The sequence below is a fragment of the Labrus mixtus genome, chromosome 7, assembly GCF_963584025.1.
Source record: "Labrus mixtus chromosome 7, fLabMix1.1, whole genome shotgun sequence".
NCBI classification, from domain to species: Eukaryota; Metazoa; Chordata; class Actinopteri; order Labriformes; family Labridae; genus Labrus; species Labrus mixtus.
The window spans coordinates 22,385,782-22,407,100 of NC_083618.1; the positions used below are offsets into that span (position 1 = coordinate 22,385,782).

The window sequence follows — 21,319 nt, forward strand, 5'->3', positions numbered from 1 at the left end:
GACATGACCTACAAAAGAAAACAACACCATCAGCAAGAAGATGAATTATGTGCTCTCAGCTGAAAATAGTTCAACTTTTGGAACAGCGCATTGTCATCAGCATCACTTCTCCCTCATCGACTAATCAAAATCAAGAAGTGGCAGGACTTCTGATGTCAGCTTTGTCAACAACAATGGCAGAGGAGACACTAGTCTGACTCCTCTTTTCAAAGGTGTAGAGCTGCTGCTGATGTCAGGACACGACTCCTTTACTTGGTCTCCATGTTTACTTGGATATATTTCCTTGACTTAAAGCAACTATTAAGCACACGGAGCTATCTAATCTGAAACACACCTAACAGACATTACTCAGGGGAGCAGAAGTTAACTTTCGTAACCTAGCAACAATAAGCCCCGGAGAGAAAAGGTTGTGGGCGCTGTTGGTGCAAAATGAGCTGTCTGTGGACTCAGGCCCTTAACCAGCTGAAGCTTCAAAATGTCACATAAAAATAATACTATTTTGGAGCGCTGGTGGTTGGTGTATGTGACATGTACAGAGGATGAAGTCCTTGAATGTGGGCGGTCAAGGTTTAAATCAGACATGTGGCTCCTTTCCTGCATGTTGCCCCCCCCCCCATTGGATTTCAACCAATTAATCAAATGGCCATTTTGGCTTCGAGATTAATTTCAGCCAATTTAAATCTTAAATTTCAGCTCCAACACTCAAAAATGTGCTGCTTATTTGAATGGTGTTTTTGGGATTTGTCGTCTGACATGATAATAGATGTCTGGAGATTCTGCCATGCACTCTCTCTCTCTCTCTTCCCTCCTGTCTTCATTTGGACCACTAAAGTGAGCGAGCTGAAAATAGGCTGCTGAAAATAGGCTGAAATCTGCAGCCCGAACTCACGCACACCAACACTCACCTTTCAGGGAATCACACACACACACTGGGCTGCAGGAATATGCTCACATGCTGACTGATGAAACAATCTTTCTGTTCACCAGCAGCAGCAAACAGCCTCTTTTGGAAATGGTGGCAGGAGTCCAGGCTTCAGACGTCTGGCTCTCTGCACTGACACACACCAGGACAGTACACACACGCATCATCCATTGCCTCTTACAAACACTTTTAAATGCTCAGCCAGTTTTATACACCGGCACTTTATTTAAAAGCCTCCAAGTAAACTTTGAGGACTTCAGAAATTTGCTCTCACTACATGCGGAGCTTAACAGGATGACATACCAGGTGATCCTTCTCTGCATGCGACACAGAACGTTTTGCTCTAGCTCGGCCCAAGTGGACATTGTGGAATATCCCGTGAGCACTGCTAGGGCCCGGCCGATGTGGGATTTTTTGGGCCGATGCGATATCAATATTAGGAAGAGAAAAATCAGATATCGATAAATCAGCCGATATATTTCTTTGATGTATATTCGATTTTTAGAGATAGATATAGATATACACATTTATCTCATTGATCCCTCAAATGCAGTTAGATTCATAATGAAGAAGAGATGGTCACCCTACTGGAAAGTAACGGCGCATGTACGTGCATCACAGCTCGACACTCTGGAGAGTGATGATTATGGTTGTTGTGATCCATGTAGCGCCCTCTGCTGGTGACAGCCAGAAAGAGAACTGCCAGTGTAACACAATGCAACTCAAATAGAAATGTTATTTTACAGGTGAATAAATCCAGTAATATATCAGTACATATCAGAGATAAAATAAGCCGATATCGATACGCTATCATCGGCTGATATTATCGGTTGCCCGATTAATCGGTCGGGCTCTAATTTGAACTTGTGTCCGGATCAAAGTACAATACAGTTAGGTAGCAGCCAGCTACTCATCTTGAACTAGTGCTAGTAATCGGTTTGGTTATGATGACAAAAAATGATGTTATAGGTTATTGCATCGGTCACTAGTTAAATGTATTATTTTTGGGCCTTATTTCCTTTATTTACATAGGCCAGATTGGATAGAATAAGTAATTCATTGGATCAGAGAGTGGGGAACTACGTGTGGGAAAAGCAGAGTTAGAAAAAATGCAAGATGGCTTTAAAAACCTAGTTTTAACAGCAAACTTGTGATCTCTTTCAGGACGGAGATCTATCGTGTGACTTCAGATTATGTATTATATTTACAGACAATGTGAGAGATCGCATGTGTGAAATTCAACACCCATTCACCGCTGACGTCTTTTTTCTTTTCTCCGTTTCACTCTCTAGCCTCTAAAGCAGGGGTGGGCAAACTTTTTGACTCGCGGGCCACAATGGGTTCTAAAATTTGACAGAGGGGCCGGGCCAGGAACAGATGGATGGAGTGTTTGTGTGAACTAATATAAATGACATGTAAAAGCCATTACATGAAAGGATTTGGCCTTTAACAGGTAGCAAAGCATGAATATGCAAGGCTCATTGTACAAATTGATTTCCAAATGCATTCATTTAATTACACTCGTGTGAAAATATGTCCACAGCAAATGCAAAGTCACAAAGCCAGTTCTTGTCGCTTAGCTCAGGGAATTCGTCGGATTTCCCCATTAACTCCAAAAATGCGCTGATCTCCTCTTTCAGCTCCCACACTCGTTGAAACACTTTGCCCAAACTTAACCAGCGGACACGAGAGTGGTACAGTAAGTCCTGATGATCCACATCAGTTTCCTCCAGGAACGTAATAAACTGACGATGCTGAAGTCCCCTTGCTCGTATAAAGTTAACAAGTTTTACAACTGGATTCACGACATGATTAAGCTGCAATACAGACTTACACAGAGATTCCTGATGGATGATGCAGTGAAGGAAAATAACATCCTGGTCAGGGTTTTCCTCTTCCACTTTATTCTGGATTCTTTTCAGCAGCCCAACATGTTTTCCAGTTAAATTTGGCGATCCATCCGTTGTGACATTGGCAAGTTTACTCCAAGGTAGCTTCATTCTCTCGATGACAGCAGACACCTGGTTATACAATAAGTCCTCTCCTCACGTTTTTCCTTTCAGGGACTCCATGGTCAAAAACTCCTCCGTTATCTCAAAACTGTCATTAATCCCTCGGATAAAAATGAGGAGCTGAGCAGTGTCTTTTACATCATTACTTTCATCCAGCGCTAGTGAATATAACTTAAAGGACTCAGCCTTTTTGTTTAATTCGCTGGCTATATCTTCGTCAATCAGTTCCACACGGCGAGTCACAGTCCTGCGTGATAAACTGATTTTTTCAAACTGGCCTTGGCTCTCCGGACACAAGAGACCTGCTGTCTCTATCATGCATTCTTTTAAAAACTCGCCTTCGGAGAAAGGCTTGCTAGCCTTTGCCTTTACTTTGAATGCCAGTAAAAAACCTGCCTTGGTAGTTGACTCTTGAATCGCAGTTTGTTGGTGAAAAAAATGTTGCTGAGTCTGTAAAATATCCTTCAACCTCTGAGCCGTAGCCGCCCGTTCTTGCGGGGACTGCTTGCTAGCGTAGTTAGCATGCTTCGTAGCAAAGTGACGGCTGATATTGTACTCTTTAAAAACTGCGACAGTTTCTTGGCATATCAGGCATACAGCCTTTGATCGGACTTCAGTGAAAAAATATTTAGTTGTCCACTCTGTATTAAACACTCGGCATTCACTGTCCACTTTTCTTTTCTTTGGTCCGCTCATTTTTACAGAAGGGCTCATACGGGTTCATAGGGCAAAGTGAAGAAGGGAGTAATACACCACACTCTGAAGTGCGCCATCTATTGGGGAAACGAGGGCATTACAGGGGAAAACGAACGAGGTTTAATTATAATAAAATGTTATTTAATAATAATATAATTTGGACAAGTTCGGCGGGCCGGATTAAAAAGCCCAACGGGCCGTATATGGCCCGCGGGCCGTATATGGCCCGCGGGCCGTAGTTTGCCCATGCCTGCTCTAAAGTCTCAGTCTGCCCCTCGTCTCTCTGCTCATCACGCTGGTAATGTAACAGGTTTATTGTACCAGTCATGACTCGCCGCCTTCAGCATGACTGATTCATTCATTAAGAAAGTGTGGGGAAAATCTCACGCCTCCGTTCCAGTCCTGTGGCGATGCTTTGACACAAAGCAACACAAAAGAGCCTCTTAATACATTTAGTAACACACGTCCTTTTTGTCAAACATTTGACCTTCCACTTGTCTGCTGAGGCTTAAGGCCCTGACACACCAAGCACACAGCCAAGAACTAGTGGCGACAAAGGCTGAGTGTGGAGTCGCCTCACAACGCCTCAGGACGCCTCAGGACGCCTTTTGTCTTGGCTAAAAAGTTGCACTTGAACACACCGCGAAGACTACAGCCAACGGCCAAGTGAAGAACTTTAGTTGCTTTTTAAAAGTTTAAATACTTTCTGATGCTATCAATCGTTGAAAAAACAATGAGGTATCAATCATTTTTCACATCCTTCGTTTGCGTCGCTTTATGCTTCCATGGTTTGGATGGCTTGATATTTTTATTAAGCAACATGTTAACCAAGATGATTTACTCTGATTGTATGATCAAAATGTAAAATGTCTATAATTCATCAGGCAATTTTAAATGTAACAGTATGTTAATTCCACACACAATCAAAACGATAACAAAAGGTGACGTCAAGGCTGGCGGGGAATCATGGGAGTGATTCTCTCTGCTTCTCCCCCCATTCCAGATGAAAACAAGCTCCGAGCTGACTTAAACAGTACGGCAGCTTCCGTAGCAGCTCACGCTTACTTATGTAGCAGTCTTTGACGTTACAACGGTGTTTCCTTGGCAACCATAAATATGACATGTCTGTCATGGCGACCTCCATGAAAGACTTGGGCCATTTCAACTATAAAATGAAGGACTTCTCTGGCTTTGATGACTGTTGGAAATATTTGAGGTGATATAAGTACTCAACAACAATAAATATATAACAAAGGTTAACTCCATTTTTATTGATTTATAGATATTTTAGTGTTAAAAAAAGTTTTAAAATTCTGTAGAGAAACGTGTACAGTGCATGTGTTGCTGTGGTTTTATCTTTTTTGCAAAATCAATCAATGCAAAGTAATGTTACTCCATGAACAGAAAACATTTTTGATTTTTTTCGGTTAAATTTGTCGTTATATCAATCAGTCAATCTTTATTTGTAGAGTGCCATTTCATAACAAATGTTATCTCAAGACACTTTACAAAACGAACAGGTTAAAACCTTAGTCTTTGTTATATTACAAATACCCAACGTTAATCCATCATGAGCACTGAGCAACACTTAGGAAAGTTACAGTGGAAAGAACAAACTTCCTTTAAGAGGCAGAACTAGACTCATGATGAACAACAGTCTGCAGAAACTGCACCGGGCTTGGAAAGTGGGATAGAGGGGGATGCAGGAAGACGGATAGAGACAAACACAGCAGCAACAATAACAACAACCATGAATGAGATAGATTTTGTGCGAGATTAGTGAATGTTATTCTCTGTGTTTTCATTTTTCTGATTGGCCCTGGTAGTTCAGGAGTAAGTTGTGAAATGGAGTATGAAATCTGTCCTGACCGGCCTACCATTCTCAGTCTGGCAGATGTTTGGTTTAAATATATTATGATCGCCTGGCTGGAATTTTCTAAATATAGTAGAGCTGCTGTTGTGACCTGTTAAACTTCCCAGAAGGGAGCGAGTGATTTAAGGAAAACTTGAGACAACATTTTAGTCAAATGATGAAATATGGATGATAGGTGAAGTGTTTAAGCTCTTTGCTGAGTCTGTGCTGTGAAGGCTTAAAAAGTCTTTTGTGTAAAAAAAAGAAAAAATCCTCCTGTGGTCAAACTTATAGCTCATTGAGAAACTTTAATTTGGAAAATGTAAACAAATAAACATTTTTTTGACAGAATCCTGTAAATATCATTTTGTCTAGGGGAAAAATTTGGAGTTCTTGCCTAAAGACTTTACAACATGTGTCCTGGAGGAGCTGGGGGTCAAACCATTTAAAGAAAACCCGCTTTACCACTGAGCCCAAGCTGTTATACAAGCTCAGCTAAGTCTCAAACATCTTGGTTTTAAAATCTCTCAAGTTGAAAGGAGATCTTTTATCACTCTTATCATTATTTACATCAGTCTGGGACGCCTGTTGAGTCGAGCTGTAAGATGTGTAGCTCATAAACCACCTCATTTATCTCACACTGGTGCCGGTAAAAACCCTCACTTCAGAATCTGCAGGAAACGATTCAGCTGCTGTCTCTTTAAAGAGCCCATATTATGCCCTTTTTGGGGTTCGTATATTTAATCTATGTACCTACTTTTGTACGTTCACAATAGCTAAAGTTCGAAAAAAGTGTCTGTTTTCATGTACTGCTCCTCCTTGCTCCCTCTACTCTCTGAGTCCGTCAGCTACGCTCTGCTGAGCCCCCACTGTTAGACCCCACGTGGGCCAAGTCTGCTCTGATTGGTCTGCCGATCCGCTCTGTCGTTATTGGTCAGTTGCTCAGCACGTGTCTCTGAAATTTCAACATGAGCTGCAGGGCTTGCCACAACGAGCCAATGGGCTTAGATCAGTGATCTCACACTGACAATGACGCCGCACTGACAAATTTTTATCGAGGGGGGCTAGAACCGAGCGTTACATGCAGCTAACAGGAGGAGGTAGGAGAAGCCGCATTTCCGCGGACTTTGAATTTTTGCACATAGATGTGCCTAAACATGCACAGGACACTTGGAAAACACACTGGATGGATCCATTAACTCCTTTTCATCCTTTCAATTTAGTTTCAGTGCAGCAACATTAGGTTATTAAACTCGTTTTACTCTCTGGAGTTTAAAATATTTTGTGTTGTCAAACTTTAAATATGAGACTTGAGACTTGATGAATACATGCCTAGAGTTTATCAGTCACCTGACGACATCATCTACTATCTGTCTATTATCATGTGTGTGGATGTCTGTGTCCTGTCCATCCAAACTGGTATCATGTGCCGGCCTGCTGACTTGTTAAGTGTTGTCGTGTTGGCTGCCAGCTGGTGGTTTTCACTGTTTGGGGGGGAGAAATTAAAGTCCAAACACAATTACATGGTATTCGTTAAGCTGATAGTAACGAGGGAGGAGAGAGAGTGAGAGAAATGGAGGAGAGGGAGGGATAAAGGGAGGCAGTGTTTAACTGGGTCTGTTGGTGGGTGGAAATGTTGCAGGAATGTTTTGTGGCAGTGAAAATCAGGCAACATATGCAGATTGTTTTAATAAGTTGGCGTTTGTGTGATATTGTGTGCTTTAAGAAATAATTTTTGGTTTCAGAAAATGTTATGAATCTTGATCAGTGGGATCACTTGCAGCAGCTTTGGGTTAAAAACATGACTCAAGATCTGTAGTTTTTGTTTTTTTATGCTTTGGATTGTGATTCCTCAACACACCGTAATGAAGCTCAATCGTCATCACGTCTTTGTAAAGTCATGTTCTGCTATGGTGGAATATTGGTGTCCCAGTCTGTGGATTTACATGGCGTTAAGGGGTTCAGCTGCAGCTCCACATACACACACACACACAGCGCTGTGCTTCCACCACTGTCTCAGCTGAAACTGTCTCGCCTGTTACTACCTCTGAAGACGGTACAGAGGGGGGGTCACTTTGTCCTACACCTCCACCATAGTCAGATTGAAGGCTTGAAATGGCAGTCTGAATAAGAATCCAGAAATTCAGTCTGAAATTCAGCCTGAATTTCTCATTATGTAAAGTCTGATTGTTCAGTTCACACATTCATTTCATTGCCATATTCAATAGTTATATTTATTCAACCTTTGTTACCGGCCTAGTTCTTAAAACCTTGGTTTGTTCATTGGGTATTCTTTTTAGTACAATGAATTCCCACATTTTCGTTATTAACAATATCGTGTTGTCTTATGTCTCACTGTTCTCAGTGTTAACAACATCAGTCTGGGGCTTGACATTAGCTAATGAAGATTTATTCATTTATTCTTTGGCGTTTTCTCAGCACTGTCTGTTCTTCTGGTGGACTCTAAGTGTTATGGCGCTTCATAGATAGTCAGCTGGGATGACTGCTAAGTGAGAGAATGACTGGAGGACGCCGTCGCCTCAGAGATCATTTTCAGCCGTCACTGTAACTCTGTGAAATGAGGAAATGATGAAGCAACTGTGATGCGGCGGCATAAACAGCACACGGTGTGCGTTTTTAGAATTTAAAGGGGACTTCCTGTTTGATCTGTCAGGTTCAGGTGGTTCTGGGAGATCTTACGCAGACTGAGATCCGAAGCAACAGAAAGACTCGGGGAAACTCCTCAGATGTTTTCCTGTCGGCTGAGTGTGAGGTATGGACATGCTGTGTCTGTAGAAGGTCTGTTTCATAATCTCATAACCACAGCCAGGTTTTATTGGACAGTACATGCAACAGTGTACCAGCTACTTAAAGGACAGCTGTCTTTTTTTCTTCAGTTTTGCACTTAATGGTTCATTTCATGTAAGTGCGTTTGTTTGAATTGCCAACTCACCATCTCGCCGACGTCGCTGTGAAAAGTTGACCCTGCTCTGTTAATGAGAAATATTGTTACCCTCATAAAAAAATGTCTACATGTAGGCGTAAATCTAAATATCAGTAGGGCAATATATATCGTCCTGACTGTGATGCACTGATCACTTTGCTGGGGCCAAATATCAAAATTGAAAGAAAAAATGGCCGTCACTGTGGTCAGATTTTTCTGCTAATTTGACTCACTGCTTCACTTCTTCATGACTCCTCATCAACTTTCAACTTTACTTTATTGTCTCCGAGGGGAAATTAGTTTCGCAGCCAGGTGAGAAAAACTATGAGAAAAAAACAACAACCACATAGAACACAGGCACATAGAATCAGACAATAGAAACAACAAACACCGTGAGCGACATTAAATACGTAAATACAGGAGTTCATCAGGTAAAAACAGGAGACTGAGAATGTATAAAAACGTCCATAAAACCATCATCAAAATGGTGGCGTTTAAGACATAAAAGACGGTAATTGGAACTGAGGTTAATTGGTCAAGCATAAATTGAAAACAGGATAAAAAATAAAAAGAAGACATTAAAACATTTTGAAGGATGAAGCTAAAACATGAAATCCTGAACTTAACTTGTTAAGAATTATTCTTTTCTTTTTCAGTTAATCGGATAGAATGATGAATCGCAGTGTTTCCCACACATAAACGATACTCGGACGGGTCGCCCACGTTTGATTACAGCCCCCCAAGTTTATTTCCTAACTTCTCTTTTATCCATTTTCTATTGCACAAGCTCAAGCACACATGTGCAAGAGAGAGAGAGAGTTAGAGATAAAAGTCTGCAGCTATGTCCCTCCAGTAAATGCACTGACTCAGGTGCATCAGCTTATTATGACATATTTCTTTACATTTCTCTCTCCAATATTTAAATCTAACCTGACTTAATAGAACAAGGGTTCCTGTTTTCTTCATTGATGTGCAGCTTTGGACAAATCCTCTACACGTTTACTTCACAAAAAAATCTTGCAGTCCATTTTGCTGTCCTCCATCCTCAGGTAAACAGAGTACTGCACTCCCTGTCGTCTCTCTTATTTATGTCCCTGCAGCGGCATGCTGCCTCTGGTTAAACGTTATCAGCCGTAAAGCATTACATCACAGGAGATCTCACCTGTTATTTTTCAAGTGGTGTCAGGCAAAAACAGCCGATCTTGTTCCTTGGAGGGAATGAGGGATGCACAGATTTACCTATTTCCTATTAAGTTTATGTTTCATACATGTGATTTTTAACAATTTCAAAATTCAAATAGCTGCAAAAATGTTGACCTGTGTTGAAGACAAAAGGCATTTTGTCTGGGCTTCGCCCTGCTGCTCACAGGACAATGATGTCATGCTTTGTGTGTGTGTGTGTGTGTGTTTGTGTGTGAACTGCACTTGGTGTGTGAGAACCATATGCGATGTATATGACGCATTGTGTGTGTGTGTGTGTTGTTGCTGGGGGAAAGCTCTGTAGTTAGGTCCCTCCCTCCCTGTCTACAGGTTACCATGGGGACAGGAGGTAATTGTCCATTTGGTGTGTGTGTGTGTGTTTATAGCTACCATGATCTGTGAATCTGTGGCATTTCACTGCGGTCAGATTGACAGTGAGGTCAATGAGTCTCTGTCTCTCTCTCTCTCTCTCTCTCTCTCTCTCTCTCTGTCTTCCTCTCTCTGTCTTCCTCTCTCTGTCTCTCTCTCTCTGTCTCTCTCTCTCTGTCTCTCTCTCTCTGTCTTCCTCTCTCTCTCTCTCTCTCTCTCTCTCTCTCTCTCTCTCTCGCTCTCTCTCTCTCGCTCTCTCTCTGGGGTAGATCGTCAGTGGTTTTCAGTCATGACGGAGAGCTGAGAGCTGATGAATGAAACTCCGGGAACGACAGACAGACAGAGAGACAGACAGGCTTCAGGCATCCAGATCAGATCGCACTGTGTGTTGGTGTGTGTGTGTGTGTGAGTGAGTGTAATTCATACCTTATCGTGGATGTGTGGGTTTGTTTTCGAACATCAGCCTTTCGTCTTTGTCTTGTCTGTGCTTGTGCAATTTGTGTGTCTTCACTTCATTTTTTTTATGTCTTTGAGTGTGTTTCCCGATTCGAGCATTTGTGTGTTTTCTGAATGATGCTGTGAGGAAAACAGAGCTGATGTGATTCGTGCTGTTCGCTTTATTTGACTGTTGTGCATTTTTGGTCGTTATCGAGGACTCGAGCTGTGTGTCTCGGGGTTGTTATGGATACAGTCTAACCATGTTATGAATGAAATAGCTTTAAGTACTGACGACGTGATTAAAGTGTTTTGAATTGATGTGAATGGAGGATAAAAACATTCAAACATTTCACTGCTTTATCTCAGTTTTATCAGTTTCAATATGAACAGAGTCGATAAGGATCACTGCTGGTTTCTCCTGGTTGTCAAGTGCAGATTAACTCATGCAGTCCGAAAATCTCAGTTATTGTCGATTTGATTTCAAAGGTTTTTTAAGTACTTTTAAGGAGAGCCTAGAAAAGCCTCTCCTGAGTCTTGTAAAGTTTATGATTCAAGCTCGAAACACAAAAAGGAAAACGGCACCAATCAGCGCTCCTCTCTGTCTTATGAGCAGCCACAGTACTTACTGCTCCCTCACTCTTGCTCGCCCACTCACATGCTCCACTGAGGTAACATAAGACAACAAGTGGCAAAGTCTGTGGTCCTCACACACAACGCTAACAAAGCTTGGTCTACTCTCAAAGTTTAAACGTTTTATTTACATCATTTTAACCCGGTGGTTCTCGTCCAGCCTCAGGACCAACCACCAACTCCTCCCTGATCGCGAATTACGATATATTTTAATCAATCAGATTGATTTAATGAAAAGTTGTGCTGTTTTTGCAGCTTCCATCAACTGTTTTGTACCTCAGATGCTGCAGAACAGGCAAGAAACTGAACAAAACTAACGCGTTCAAAAAAGCGCTTGACAGACTGTTTTAGACCAGGTTTGTTTCCAGGCCAATTGAGAACCACTGCTCTAACCGTTGCACGGACAGCTTAAGGCCGTAGACTAACCATGTTAGGAGTTAGGGGCGCTCAGGTTGGCTACCTGTCAGCAAGATTTTACTGATTTTTCTTTTCATCAAATGTTATCAGTGCACGAAGAACAGTCCAAGATCATAGCAATGACTCCTAAAAGGAACGCTAACAAAAGTGAAACGTTTGAGCACAGCTATGCCGTTGAGTTTAAGTTTTAACATTTAATGCCCGACCAACTCAATGCTTCATCAAGTAACTTTCCACTAAAGTAATATCACTCCATTATGATGTATTTCCTTTACTTTGGTGTGTAGTGCTGCGGGGATCTGATCTCTCCGATGCTGCATCAAATTTGGTACTTTAGCTGCAGCATTTTTCTGACAGGTTTTGCAAACGGGGGCTCCAGCATTGTTAATAACTTCCTCGTCGTTCTTAGTGTGCCTGAAATGTCCCCACACTGCCGACTCACTCGGTTCTTCTGGGGATACAAAGCTTTGCTGCGGTGTCGCTCTCTGAAAGTAAAGATAATGCAGCCGGACACATGAGGCTGGTGCACTACAGGTGTCACTTTGTTTTCTTTTAGTGCAGGTTGTGGCAAAAAAAAACAAAAAAAAACAGTTCTGCCCCCTCTTTCTGAGCATGAGAGCAAGAAAACTTGGTGTAGCAGTGCAATAACGATTAATTAACTGTGGCGTTTTAAACCGGGGTTAATAGTGTAACCAGTTAATCACAACATGCCTGATGTCAACAAGTGAAAAAGTATGAACATGTCTAAACATTTGACTTTTAAAAAACAAATCTATTTGAGGTTCTTACCTGGTGTGTGTTTTTTTTTCTTCTGTGTTTCAGTTCTACCTGCAGGACACTAAAAGCAGCAACGGGACGTTCATCAACAGCCAGAGGTTGAGTCGAGGCTCAGAGGAGAGTCCACCCTGCGAGGTACTCTCCGGCGACATCATTCAGTTCGGTGTTGACGTCACAGAGAACACACGCAAAGGTACTTGCACATTTACAATATTTATTTCTGGCACAGTGACAAATAATAATATTTCCAGTAGTCCAATAACATATTTTGAGTAGTTTTATGAGATGCAGAAGAGTAATGCCTCGTGTCCACCTAGCGTTTTTTTCCGGGCAGGAAAGCGCTGGCTGTATACTCGGAGCGCTTGCATGAAAGCGTTGCACGTTCATCCTGTCTCTATGGCAACAGTCTGTCGACAATGGAACGGAGCAAAGAGGACTACTGGGAATATCTTAATATCATACATTTTGAAAAGAGCACTGGTGATGTCATCAGCGACTTTGTGAAAAGTTGAACGATTTTCAACTTGAGCGCTCCGAGGTTGCACAAAAAAAAGCGGAGTGCTCTGGAAAATATATGCTGGGCGCTGCTCTTTTCCTTCAGACAGCCGCTTGCTGCTGAGAATGTTCTCTACTCATTGAAACAATTGGAAAAAAGACGCTAGCGCTCAGAAAAAAAAACGCTAAGTGGACACAGGGCTTAAGAATCAGCGCTGGTTACATAGACAGGGAACAGAGAGGGGTTTCCTCTTTCTCCTCCCTCACACAAACGACCTGAAATAATCACAAACGACCTGCACCCTGTGGGGTACCTCAGGGCTTCTTAGGTCACAGAAAACCTGCTGTACTGAGCAGATATTAAGGTCAGATTTTCAGCTTCACTGAAATCCTTTTTTAATAAGATGGACCAAATGAGCATTCAGCCTGCAGTAGACCGTAGACACTTCAGACTACTGTGGAAGGTTTAAGTGTGAACATCAATGTTTAACAGTTTGGAGAATTTAAATTCAAACAACTTTATAAATCTGATGGGACCTTCAGTTGTGTAAAAACGCATCAGTGGGCAAACAGCTTGCACAGCACAACAAACACAAAGTGTATACCTTTTCATTTTAATGTAATTGAGAGTTACACAGTTATTCATTTAAGCGTGTTGCAGGTTATTAACAACATTTCCTGTAGATTTCTCAGATTTAAGAACAGACCAAAGCGTCAGTGAGGATTCTTCAAATTGTGCTGTTGTTTTTCCAGTTTGAATGTCTGCTACATCTCAATCAAAACAGTCCTCAAATATGCACAATTTTATCTTCCCACATTCTGTCCTGGTTAGATCTCAGGCTAGAAACAGGAATTTCTTGTATTCAGGGCACCAAGGAGGAGAATAGCTTGAGAAGGAGGATGGAGGGCAGATGTGGCTCAGGTGGTTAATCAGGTCGCCGGTTATTGTAGGAGTGCAGGAAAAAGGGAAAAGACTTGGCGAGTGTTGCAGAGACACACACACAAACACACACACACACACTCACATCCACAGTCTGCCCTTTTGTGTCTCTGTTGAATAACACTGAATAATATTTGAAATCCAGAGATCAGCCGTGTAGTTTTTGCACCAAAACAACCTGCCTTTAAAAAAAATGTTTTTGTGTGAACAGCTCAATATCAACCCTGAGAGTTTGTCATTTTTCTAAAATTTCTTCAGCGTGCCCTTACAGTATTGACAGTGACACACTAGTGAGCGCCATGGACAAAATCCTGTTTCCTATGTGAGTGTTCTAACTCAAGTGTTGGGAGACGCAGTGCAGGAAAACAGGAAAATCTTCTTTCGCTTTTCTCACTCATCAGAGCTTCTTGTTGTTAGCGTGTTTGACAAAGTAGAGATAGTGGTTCACTATTAATATCCACATCAGTAATTTTAAATATTGTGCTGTGACTTGTGTCTACAGTGGAGAAACATTTTTATTCGGCTCACCACGACCTGTTAATTGAGGAGAATCAAAGTTTTGAATCGGGTCAACAGCTCCTTAATACAAAGCACCACAATTCAGTTTCTCCACCTTCAAAATAAAAGCACCACATTTCCGTTTCTTCACCTTCAAAATAAAAGCACCACATGTGATAATGTCTACAATTACGAGGCTTTCCTCCGTCCTTTTTCATAACGTCCCCGACCCTCGTCAAAGTCTCGCAGGTTATTTCATGACGAATGCTGTTTTCCAAGGACAGAACTTTGTGACATTTACAGCGTTGCACCAATATTGTGGCGGCGCCGTATTGTAATCAGTACATCAGAAAAGGCGTCAACAAAACTGCGAAAGAGGAAGAAACAAGAAAGGAGGATAGGAAATTAAATTAAAATTAACTCTTCATTTTCAGTCCTATCGTTTATAATCCCAGTAAGATGTTGGCTCAGAGTTTAACTTTGACATTATCTCTTTGTATTTCCAGTCACTCATGGCTGCATCGTGTCAACCATTAAACTCTTCCTACCCGATGGGATGGAGGCCCGCCGACGAAGCGAGTAAGTACTCTCATTGGTCAACACTAATCCATGAATCTGTCACAGTGTAGTGATATCTCCACGGTTACACGACTTGAATTAAGAACTGTGATTGGTCGCTGCTCATGAACGCGACATCCTCATTGGACGGAGTGAATCAGTTTCTGCTGGTATTAATAGTTCACTGATTACTGTAAATAATGCTGTTACTGCCTGTCTGGAAGCTCACACACACACACACACACACACACACACACACACACACACACACACACACACACACACGCACACACGCGCACACACACCAAGCTTCTCCTTGCGTAGTGATGTAATTAGTGTCAGTCTAGTTGTGGACGAGGAGGATGGCCATTTGTTTAGCTGCGAGGAAAATCTTTGCGATGCATCATATGACGGCTGCTGTTGGTCAGATGGTCACTACGAGTTTGTGTTAATGCATACTGAGTGGTTGGCGGTGAAGGGCTATCAGTTCACAAATTATAGTAACTGAAAAATCCAAGTCAGTTCATTTAAATGAGGCGTAGCAGACCACCAGCTGACCCAGCATGGAACTTCCTACTGTACTGGGAGTTCCACCTGTGTGGGTGTGTGTGTGTGTGGGTGTGGGTGTGTGCCACCATGGTGGGCAGTGCCATCTGCTGCCCTGCTGTCCGGCTCTTGTCCTGAAAAATGAGTCTGGAAAAACACAGACGAGCTTCCTGACATGCAAAGAAAAGAGGCTGACGTAAAGGGTAGTGGGTCTTCTCCCCCCCCCCCCCCCCCCCCCCCCCGAGGACAACGTTGGCAAACAACGAGTTAATTCCCAAACTTATTCAAAATCTACATCTACTGGTTTTGGCCTCTAACATCTCCCGAAGGAAGAGTTTGGCTCTAATGCTGCTTAACGCTCTCCAGCTAATATCTAGAGCCCCTTATACACATGAGCCACATACACACTTTATCGATGATTTCAGGGTGTTTTGTGTTCCTTACATGTTCTGAAATTTTCTCTTACAAACCATGAGGGACATGTGTTAGTGTCCCGGCCCGACTGATATGGCTCTTTGGGGCCGATATTGATATGGGGAGGAAAAAAATCTGATACCCATATATTGTCTGATATCTCTCTAAGCTTAGATCTATGATGGATCTGTTAAGATTTGTGATTTATTCACATTTATTGCTTTGATCCCTTCAAATGCAGTTAGCAATCACTTGAGATCGCAAAAGATGGTCACTAAACTGGAAAGTAACCGTGCATCACTGCTTAACACACCGAGAGTGATGATGCTTGTTGTAATCCATCTAGCACCCTCTGCTGGTGAAAGAGACCTGCTAGTGTAATACGATGATTCTCACATGATACGCCATTTGAATGGTGAATAAATCTAGAAATGTTGTCGCATATTTGCAATAAAATGAGCCCACACCGATAGTCACTTGATAAGGTAATATCGGCCGATTCATCGGTCAGGCTCTAGTGAAAAGGGTTTAAAATATGTGTGTATGTGGATGTAAAAAAAAAAAAAAGAAGCATTTTGTAATGTGATGAGGTCATGGCCAAGTTGTACAAAAATAGTTTTTAATTAAAAACTGGCAGACACATTTATCAGGGGGTTCAGTGTTCAACAGACAGATTGGTGAATGTTGCAGCAGTGAACAGATTAACTTCAGCAAAGATTAACTCAGAAATGTCCAACACATGGCACCTTCTAATTCTCACACCGGTGTCTCGCTGTGAAAAATGGAAAAACACCTGCATGTGAGGCATTGGTGCATGTGCAGCTTTAATATCCGTAACTCCTGTTATTTACTGAAAACACTTTTTTCACATGATGACAGTCGGCATGTAGACTCTAATACATCTAACTCTGTGCAGCTTTGTCTCTATACACAGTGAGTGATGTGAAGCTAATTCAGACAGATTTATTAATAGCTGAAGAATGTTTCTGCCCCTCGGTTTAAGCACCGGACACGTGGAAGTCTGCCAACAGTCGCTCTCTGTGTGAGAACAAAGCACCTGTATTTATAAGTGAGGAAAATCTCTATCCTCTAGTTTCACTGTAACACTGAAAACTAAACGTAGAACAGTTTATTAATTCACCTCTGAACTCTGCAGCTAAAAAAACAAAGAAAATGTTCCCAGAAGAATTTAAACCTTTAATCTTTTGAACACATTTCTTCACCACAAAGGAGAACCTGGGAACGCTTCCTGCAGCCATTCCTATTAGTGTGTATGTAAAAAGAAACCCCACAACCATACTGCTTCGATATATATCTTTTTAAACTATGTTATAGTTTTGTAGACAAACAAGCATTGCAGAAAAGTGCTCATAATTAATGTAATCTATTAGTGCTTTCACACTTTTAGAAATCTTCTGAAAAACTCCTGGATTTTCCAGGAGGAGTTGTACGTGTGAACGCAAACAGAAACATTTTTCAGTCGGACTTCAACTGAAATTATCGAGATATATTTAGGAGTGCAGATGTGAAAACGGCTTATGAAAATAACAATATCTCTTAAAATATATCATTTAAAATCAAATCCAGAGCTAGGACGATACATCAGTGTTCAGTTGTTGTAACTTGAATGGTCTCAGATAATTCCTCCTTTAAGATATCTTCAGGCTGTTTGAGTATCCATATGTGTATCCATATGTGTAAAGGTTTCAATGTTTTGTTTAAATCTACACAAAAACCCAAGTGAAGTTCGCCTTCATCTTATTTCCTACTTAATGCAAAACGCCTGTTGTGACATCACTGATTAGGGCGTGGCCTGCAGCAGCTTTCTGCCTGTGTGATTCAGCGTGGAGTCATTCTTCACATCATTATGAATGTGATGATACATAGAGAGAAGAATCTACTGAACAAAACAAAAACACCCATCTCACAAGTTTTAATGAGTAATTAAAAGCTTGAGCTCCGACTCTGTTGAACTTGTCACAAAGGTTTTAGTTTATCTGACAAGAAATATTTCCACCAGTAAAGGAGCGACTTCTTGTAGATTTTTCACCTCCAAAGTTTTTCAGGTTTAACCACCATGTTTTATCTGCTGTTTCCCGCATGACAATGGCTCCTCTTATCAGCCTGTTATCACCTGCCACATTTCCTTCAACGCCCACAAACACATCGACACACTCATCATGGTCAAGTGTGTAAAGAGGATGTTTCATTTACATCACTCTTGCTCGCTCTCTCTCTCTCTCTCTCTCTCTCAGGTGAGTGGAGCTTTTGAATGTAAATTCATGATAACTCCGCCCTCCTGTGAAACAGCAGGTTACTTATCCAGCACACCTTTAGCCTCCCACAGATCATAAAGTGAATGTGGAAAGACTAAAAGTGCAGCCTAGACGGGAGTATGTTTCTTTACAAAGTGCCAGGAGGGGTGGAGCTCTAATAACTTGCACAAGTAAGAGGAAGAAAATCAGCTGTTTTTCTTCAAAGGAGAGGAGGAGGAGCGAACAGCAGAAAGAAAGAAAGTTTGTGTTATGGAAAAGTAGAGAGAAATCAGCTGCTCGGTGTGAAACTCAGGGAGAATATGAAGCAACAAGGAGGGGTCCATTTTCTCCGAGGAGAAGCTGAGACAAAGAAGAACCAGCAGTGAACTTTGAGCTGTGACAGATCACTTGACGAAGGCGACCTGACAGGTAACGCCTCTGCTCCTCCAGCGTGTTAGTCCGGATTTAGCCTCATATCCTCAGGCCACCTGCACGACATGCTGCTGGTTGTTGAACACTTTTTAAATCCAAAAACTGTCGATTTGTAGCTTGACTGTTTGTTGTATCGGTTGAAGGATCACTTGATGATCTCAACGTGGTCATAAAATACAACTGGAGGTCTGAAGTCGTTGACAGGTGCTGGAGAAGATTCAACACAGGGAGAGTTTTCCGTTGCATGTTAGTACGACTGTTAGTTTGATATTTAAGCTGCCTGCAGGTCAGAACTGTTACTTTATTGTGGTTTCTTTGTTGACTAAAGCTAAGACTTCAAAAACAAGCTTCTCTGTACAAATATGAGGGAAGCATCCAGCATGTTTTTAAATGTTTATCCCATATTAAGATATCTTACAAGACAAAAAAGCAGTAAACAAAATTGTGCACAAACCTTTTACAACATGTGCCATGCATTCACATTTACATGCAGCCTGCAAACCTTTGACCAATCAGATGCATGCATACGTGGGAGATACATTCAAATAATTTGACCAGCTACAGTAGACCCAAACTGACTGTCAGCTACACTCATATGATTTTGTCAATATTTCTTTTTATAGTTAAAATCAACTCAGTGTGTCCTTTAACTCTAAATTCCCCCGACCTCTGATTATTTTTGTTTCAATTTCATGACAAGAGGTTAGTTTGCACGATGGCTTGGAAAAAGAGGGAATATTGATAACCTTTTGGTGCATTAAAGCGACAATAAGAATTCAGTTTGTTGCCCTTTGGCGCAACTGAATGCAACTGGGCTGTTGTTAAAGCAAACAGTGCTGTGCTGTTCTGCCTCCCCCCACTACTCCCCCCTCACAGACAACGTGCATTTGTTGACAAGACTAGGAGCGTTGCTGTGAGAAGCCAAAGACCCATATTGACTGACGAGGTTCAGTAATATTCTCAATTTATCCACCAATAGTTGCTTCACTTTCATTGATTTCCACTTGCTTTCTTGAGAAATATAAACATGAATATTTCTCATACAAACTTGTTTATTATTAAATTACAAAATGGCCAAATACAAGACGCTGTTAAAGCTTTTTGTTGGAGCAGTCACAAGTGTTTTCAGACAGCAGCTTCATGAGTCCAGGACGACGGTTCTGAGTTGAGTTGTCATTGTGAAATCGTTCACATGTAGAAATATCTGAGCAGGGAATCATTGGAAACTACCGCCAGTGTTTTCCATCGTCAGTGTCTGCTGGACCGCATACAAACACACTCGGATAGATCAGATGTGGATGACTGAATCCTGTGGACCCGCTGCACTTTGTGTCTCTGTGAGTGTGTGTGTGTGTGTGTGTGTGTGTGTGTGTTGGTGTGGGTACTGTAGAGCAGACTCCGAGCTGTAGTTGAAGAGCTGTGAATTGAGGTCATGTTGCGCTGTGTGGATTTTTCCGTCTTTATTAAGTTGTGATTCTGGAGCTGGTCTGGTCTTTGTGTCAGCGGTGCGTTGATGACTGATAATGAGCGGTTTGTGTGACGCAGAAGGATCGTGCTGTGTGACACCTGCTGCAGAGCTCTAAAGTTCAGATTTTAAGTGATAGATTTCAAACAGGGGACTTTGTGACCTGCTTGCCGACTCTCCAGGAAAGGCAGCGGAGACATTTGAAAAAATTCAGATCTTGGTCTATCATTTTAAATTCATAAGTCTTTAAACTGACGGCCCTGTTATGTTTAGTTTATGTCACACATTCTACTTTTGAGACGTTGTTTTTATTTTTCTGAATCAGATGGTTTTCAGTTTTTAAGTTAAGATGTGATTCCTCTTTTACCGAATGACCACGAGTAGGGAATCGCTGCACCTTAGTGTCGTTTTCACCTTTTATAATGCTGCATCTCTAAACTTCTTTTCTTAGATGTACCACATTATCCCGCTGTGTCCTTCTCCTCCATCTTTGTCTCCGTTTTCTTCTTTGTCTCCTTTTCCTTCTTCATCTTTTTTATCTCTTTCTCACTCTTCTTCTTCTTTTTCCTCTTTTATTCCGCTGTCCCCTTCTCCTCCTTCTCTGTTTCTGTCTCCTTCTCCTTCTTCATCTCCTTCTTTGTCTCCTCATTTGTGTCCTTCGTCTCCTTCTTCTTCGTCTTCCTCTTTTATCTCGCTGTCAACTTCTATTGGGCCGGTTCACTTCTGTTCACATTACCCTCCTTCATGTTATAACCCCGTGCCGTGAGGAGTCATGAAATAGTGATGCGTCGAGTCAAATTGGCAGGAAAATATGTTCGGAGCGCCATATTTAAAAAAAAAAAAAATCAAAATATCAATAATTGGCACCAGTGATTTGATAATCGTATCACACGAGTCAGGACGATGATATATTGCTGTATTCATAGTTTGAGCATTACATATTTGTATATTTTTACCCTTTAATGTTTGTGTTTTTAATGAAAAATAACCGCTGAGTTGTGTTTGCGTCCTAGGTGACCACTAATGTTCTCTAAAGGAAGCGCCTCATGTCCATGCGTTAAGATAATATAAAGCCCCGGATTACAGGTTGTTATATTTCTGCTTTAGGGAAGGACTATTTAATGTATGAACTCGTGAACCTGCTGTGATGATGCTGTTTGAGTGACAGAGCGGCTGCTGGCTGAGACTATAAATAAGACAACGTTATGCACAGTGATTACAGCGGTGATGAAAATGAAAGTACAACAGAAACCACACAGTGAGATGGACTCATGAAGAACGAGAAGAAATCCCATCAACATTGTCCAGAAAAAAGAGATGGGTTTGAATACAATGCAAAAAGACCCTAAATATAGGATCGAGATAGCTGAAAGGGAGTTTGCATGAAAGAAGTTAAAGGGGACACCTTATGACAAATTCCCTTCTACAGTGTTTTTGAACATATATTTGGGTAACCTGA

At 41.6% G+C, this 21,319-nt stretch overlaps 1 protein-coding gene across 11 annotated transcripts in view; it reads left to right on the forward strand.

Annotated features, from left to right (window-relative positions):
* slmapa (sarcolemma associated protein a) overlaps positions 1-21,319 on the forward strand; it is a 66,574-nt gene that overhangs the window by 12,605 nt on the left and 32,650 nt on the right. For 9 of the 11 annotated variants that reach the window (XM_061041787.1, XM_061041788.1, XM_061041785.1 and 6 more), the window contains 2 exons: positions 12,303-12,450; positions 14,697-14,769. In XM_061041787.1, the coding sequence (XP_060897770.1) occupies positions 12,303-12,450; positions 14,697-14,769 (221 nt within the window). Of the gene's footprint in view, positions 1-12,302; positions 12,451-14,696; positions 14,770-18,054; positions 18,393-18,503; positions 18,642-21,319 lie in introns of those variants that run through there. The other 2 variants (XM_061041791.1, XM_061041792.1) reach the window with 2 other exon arrangements.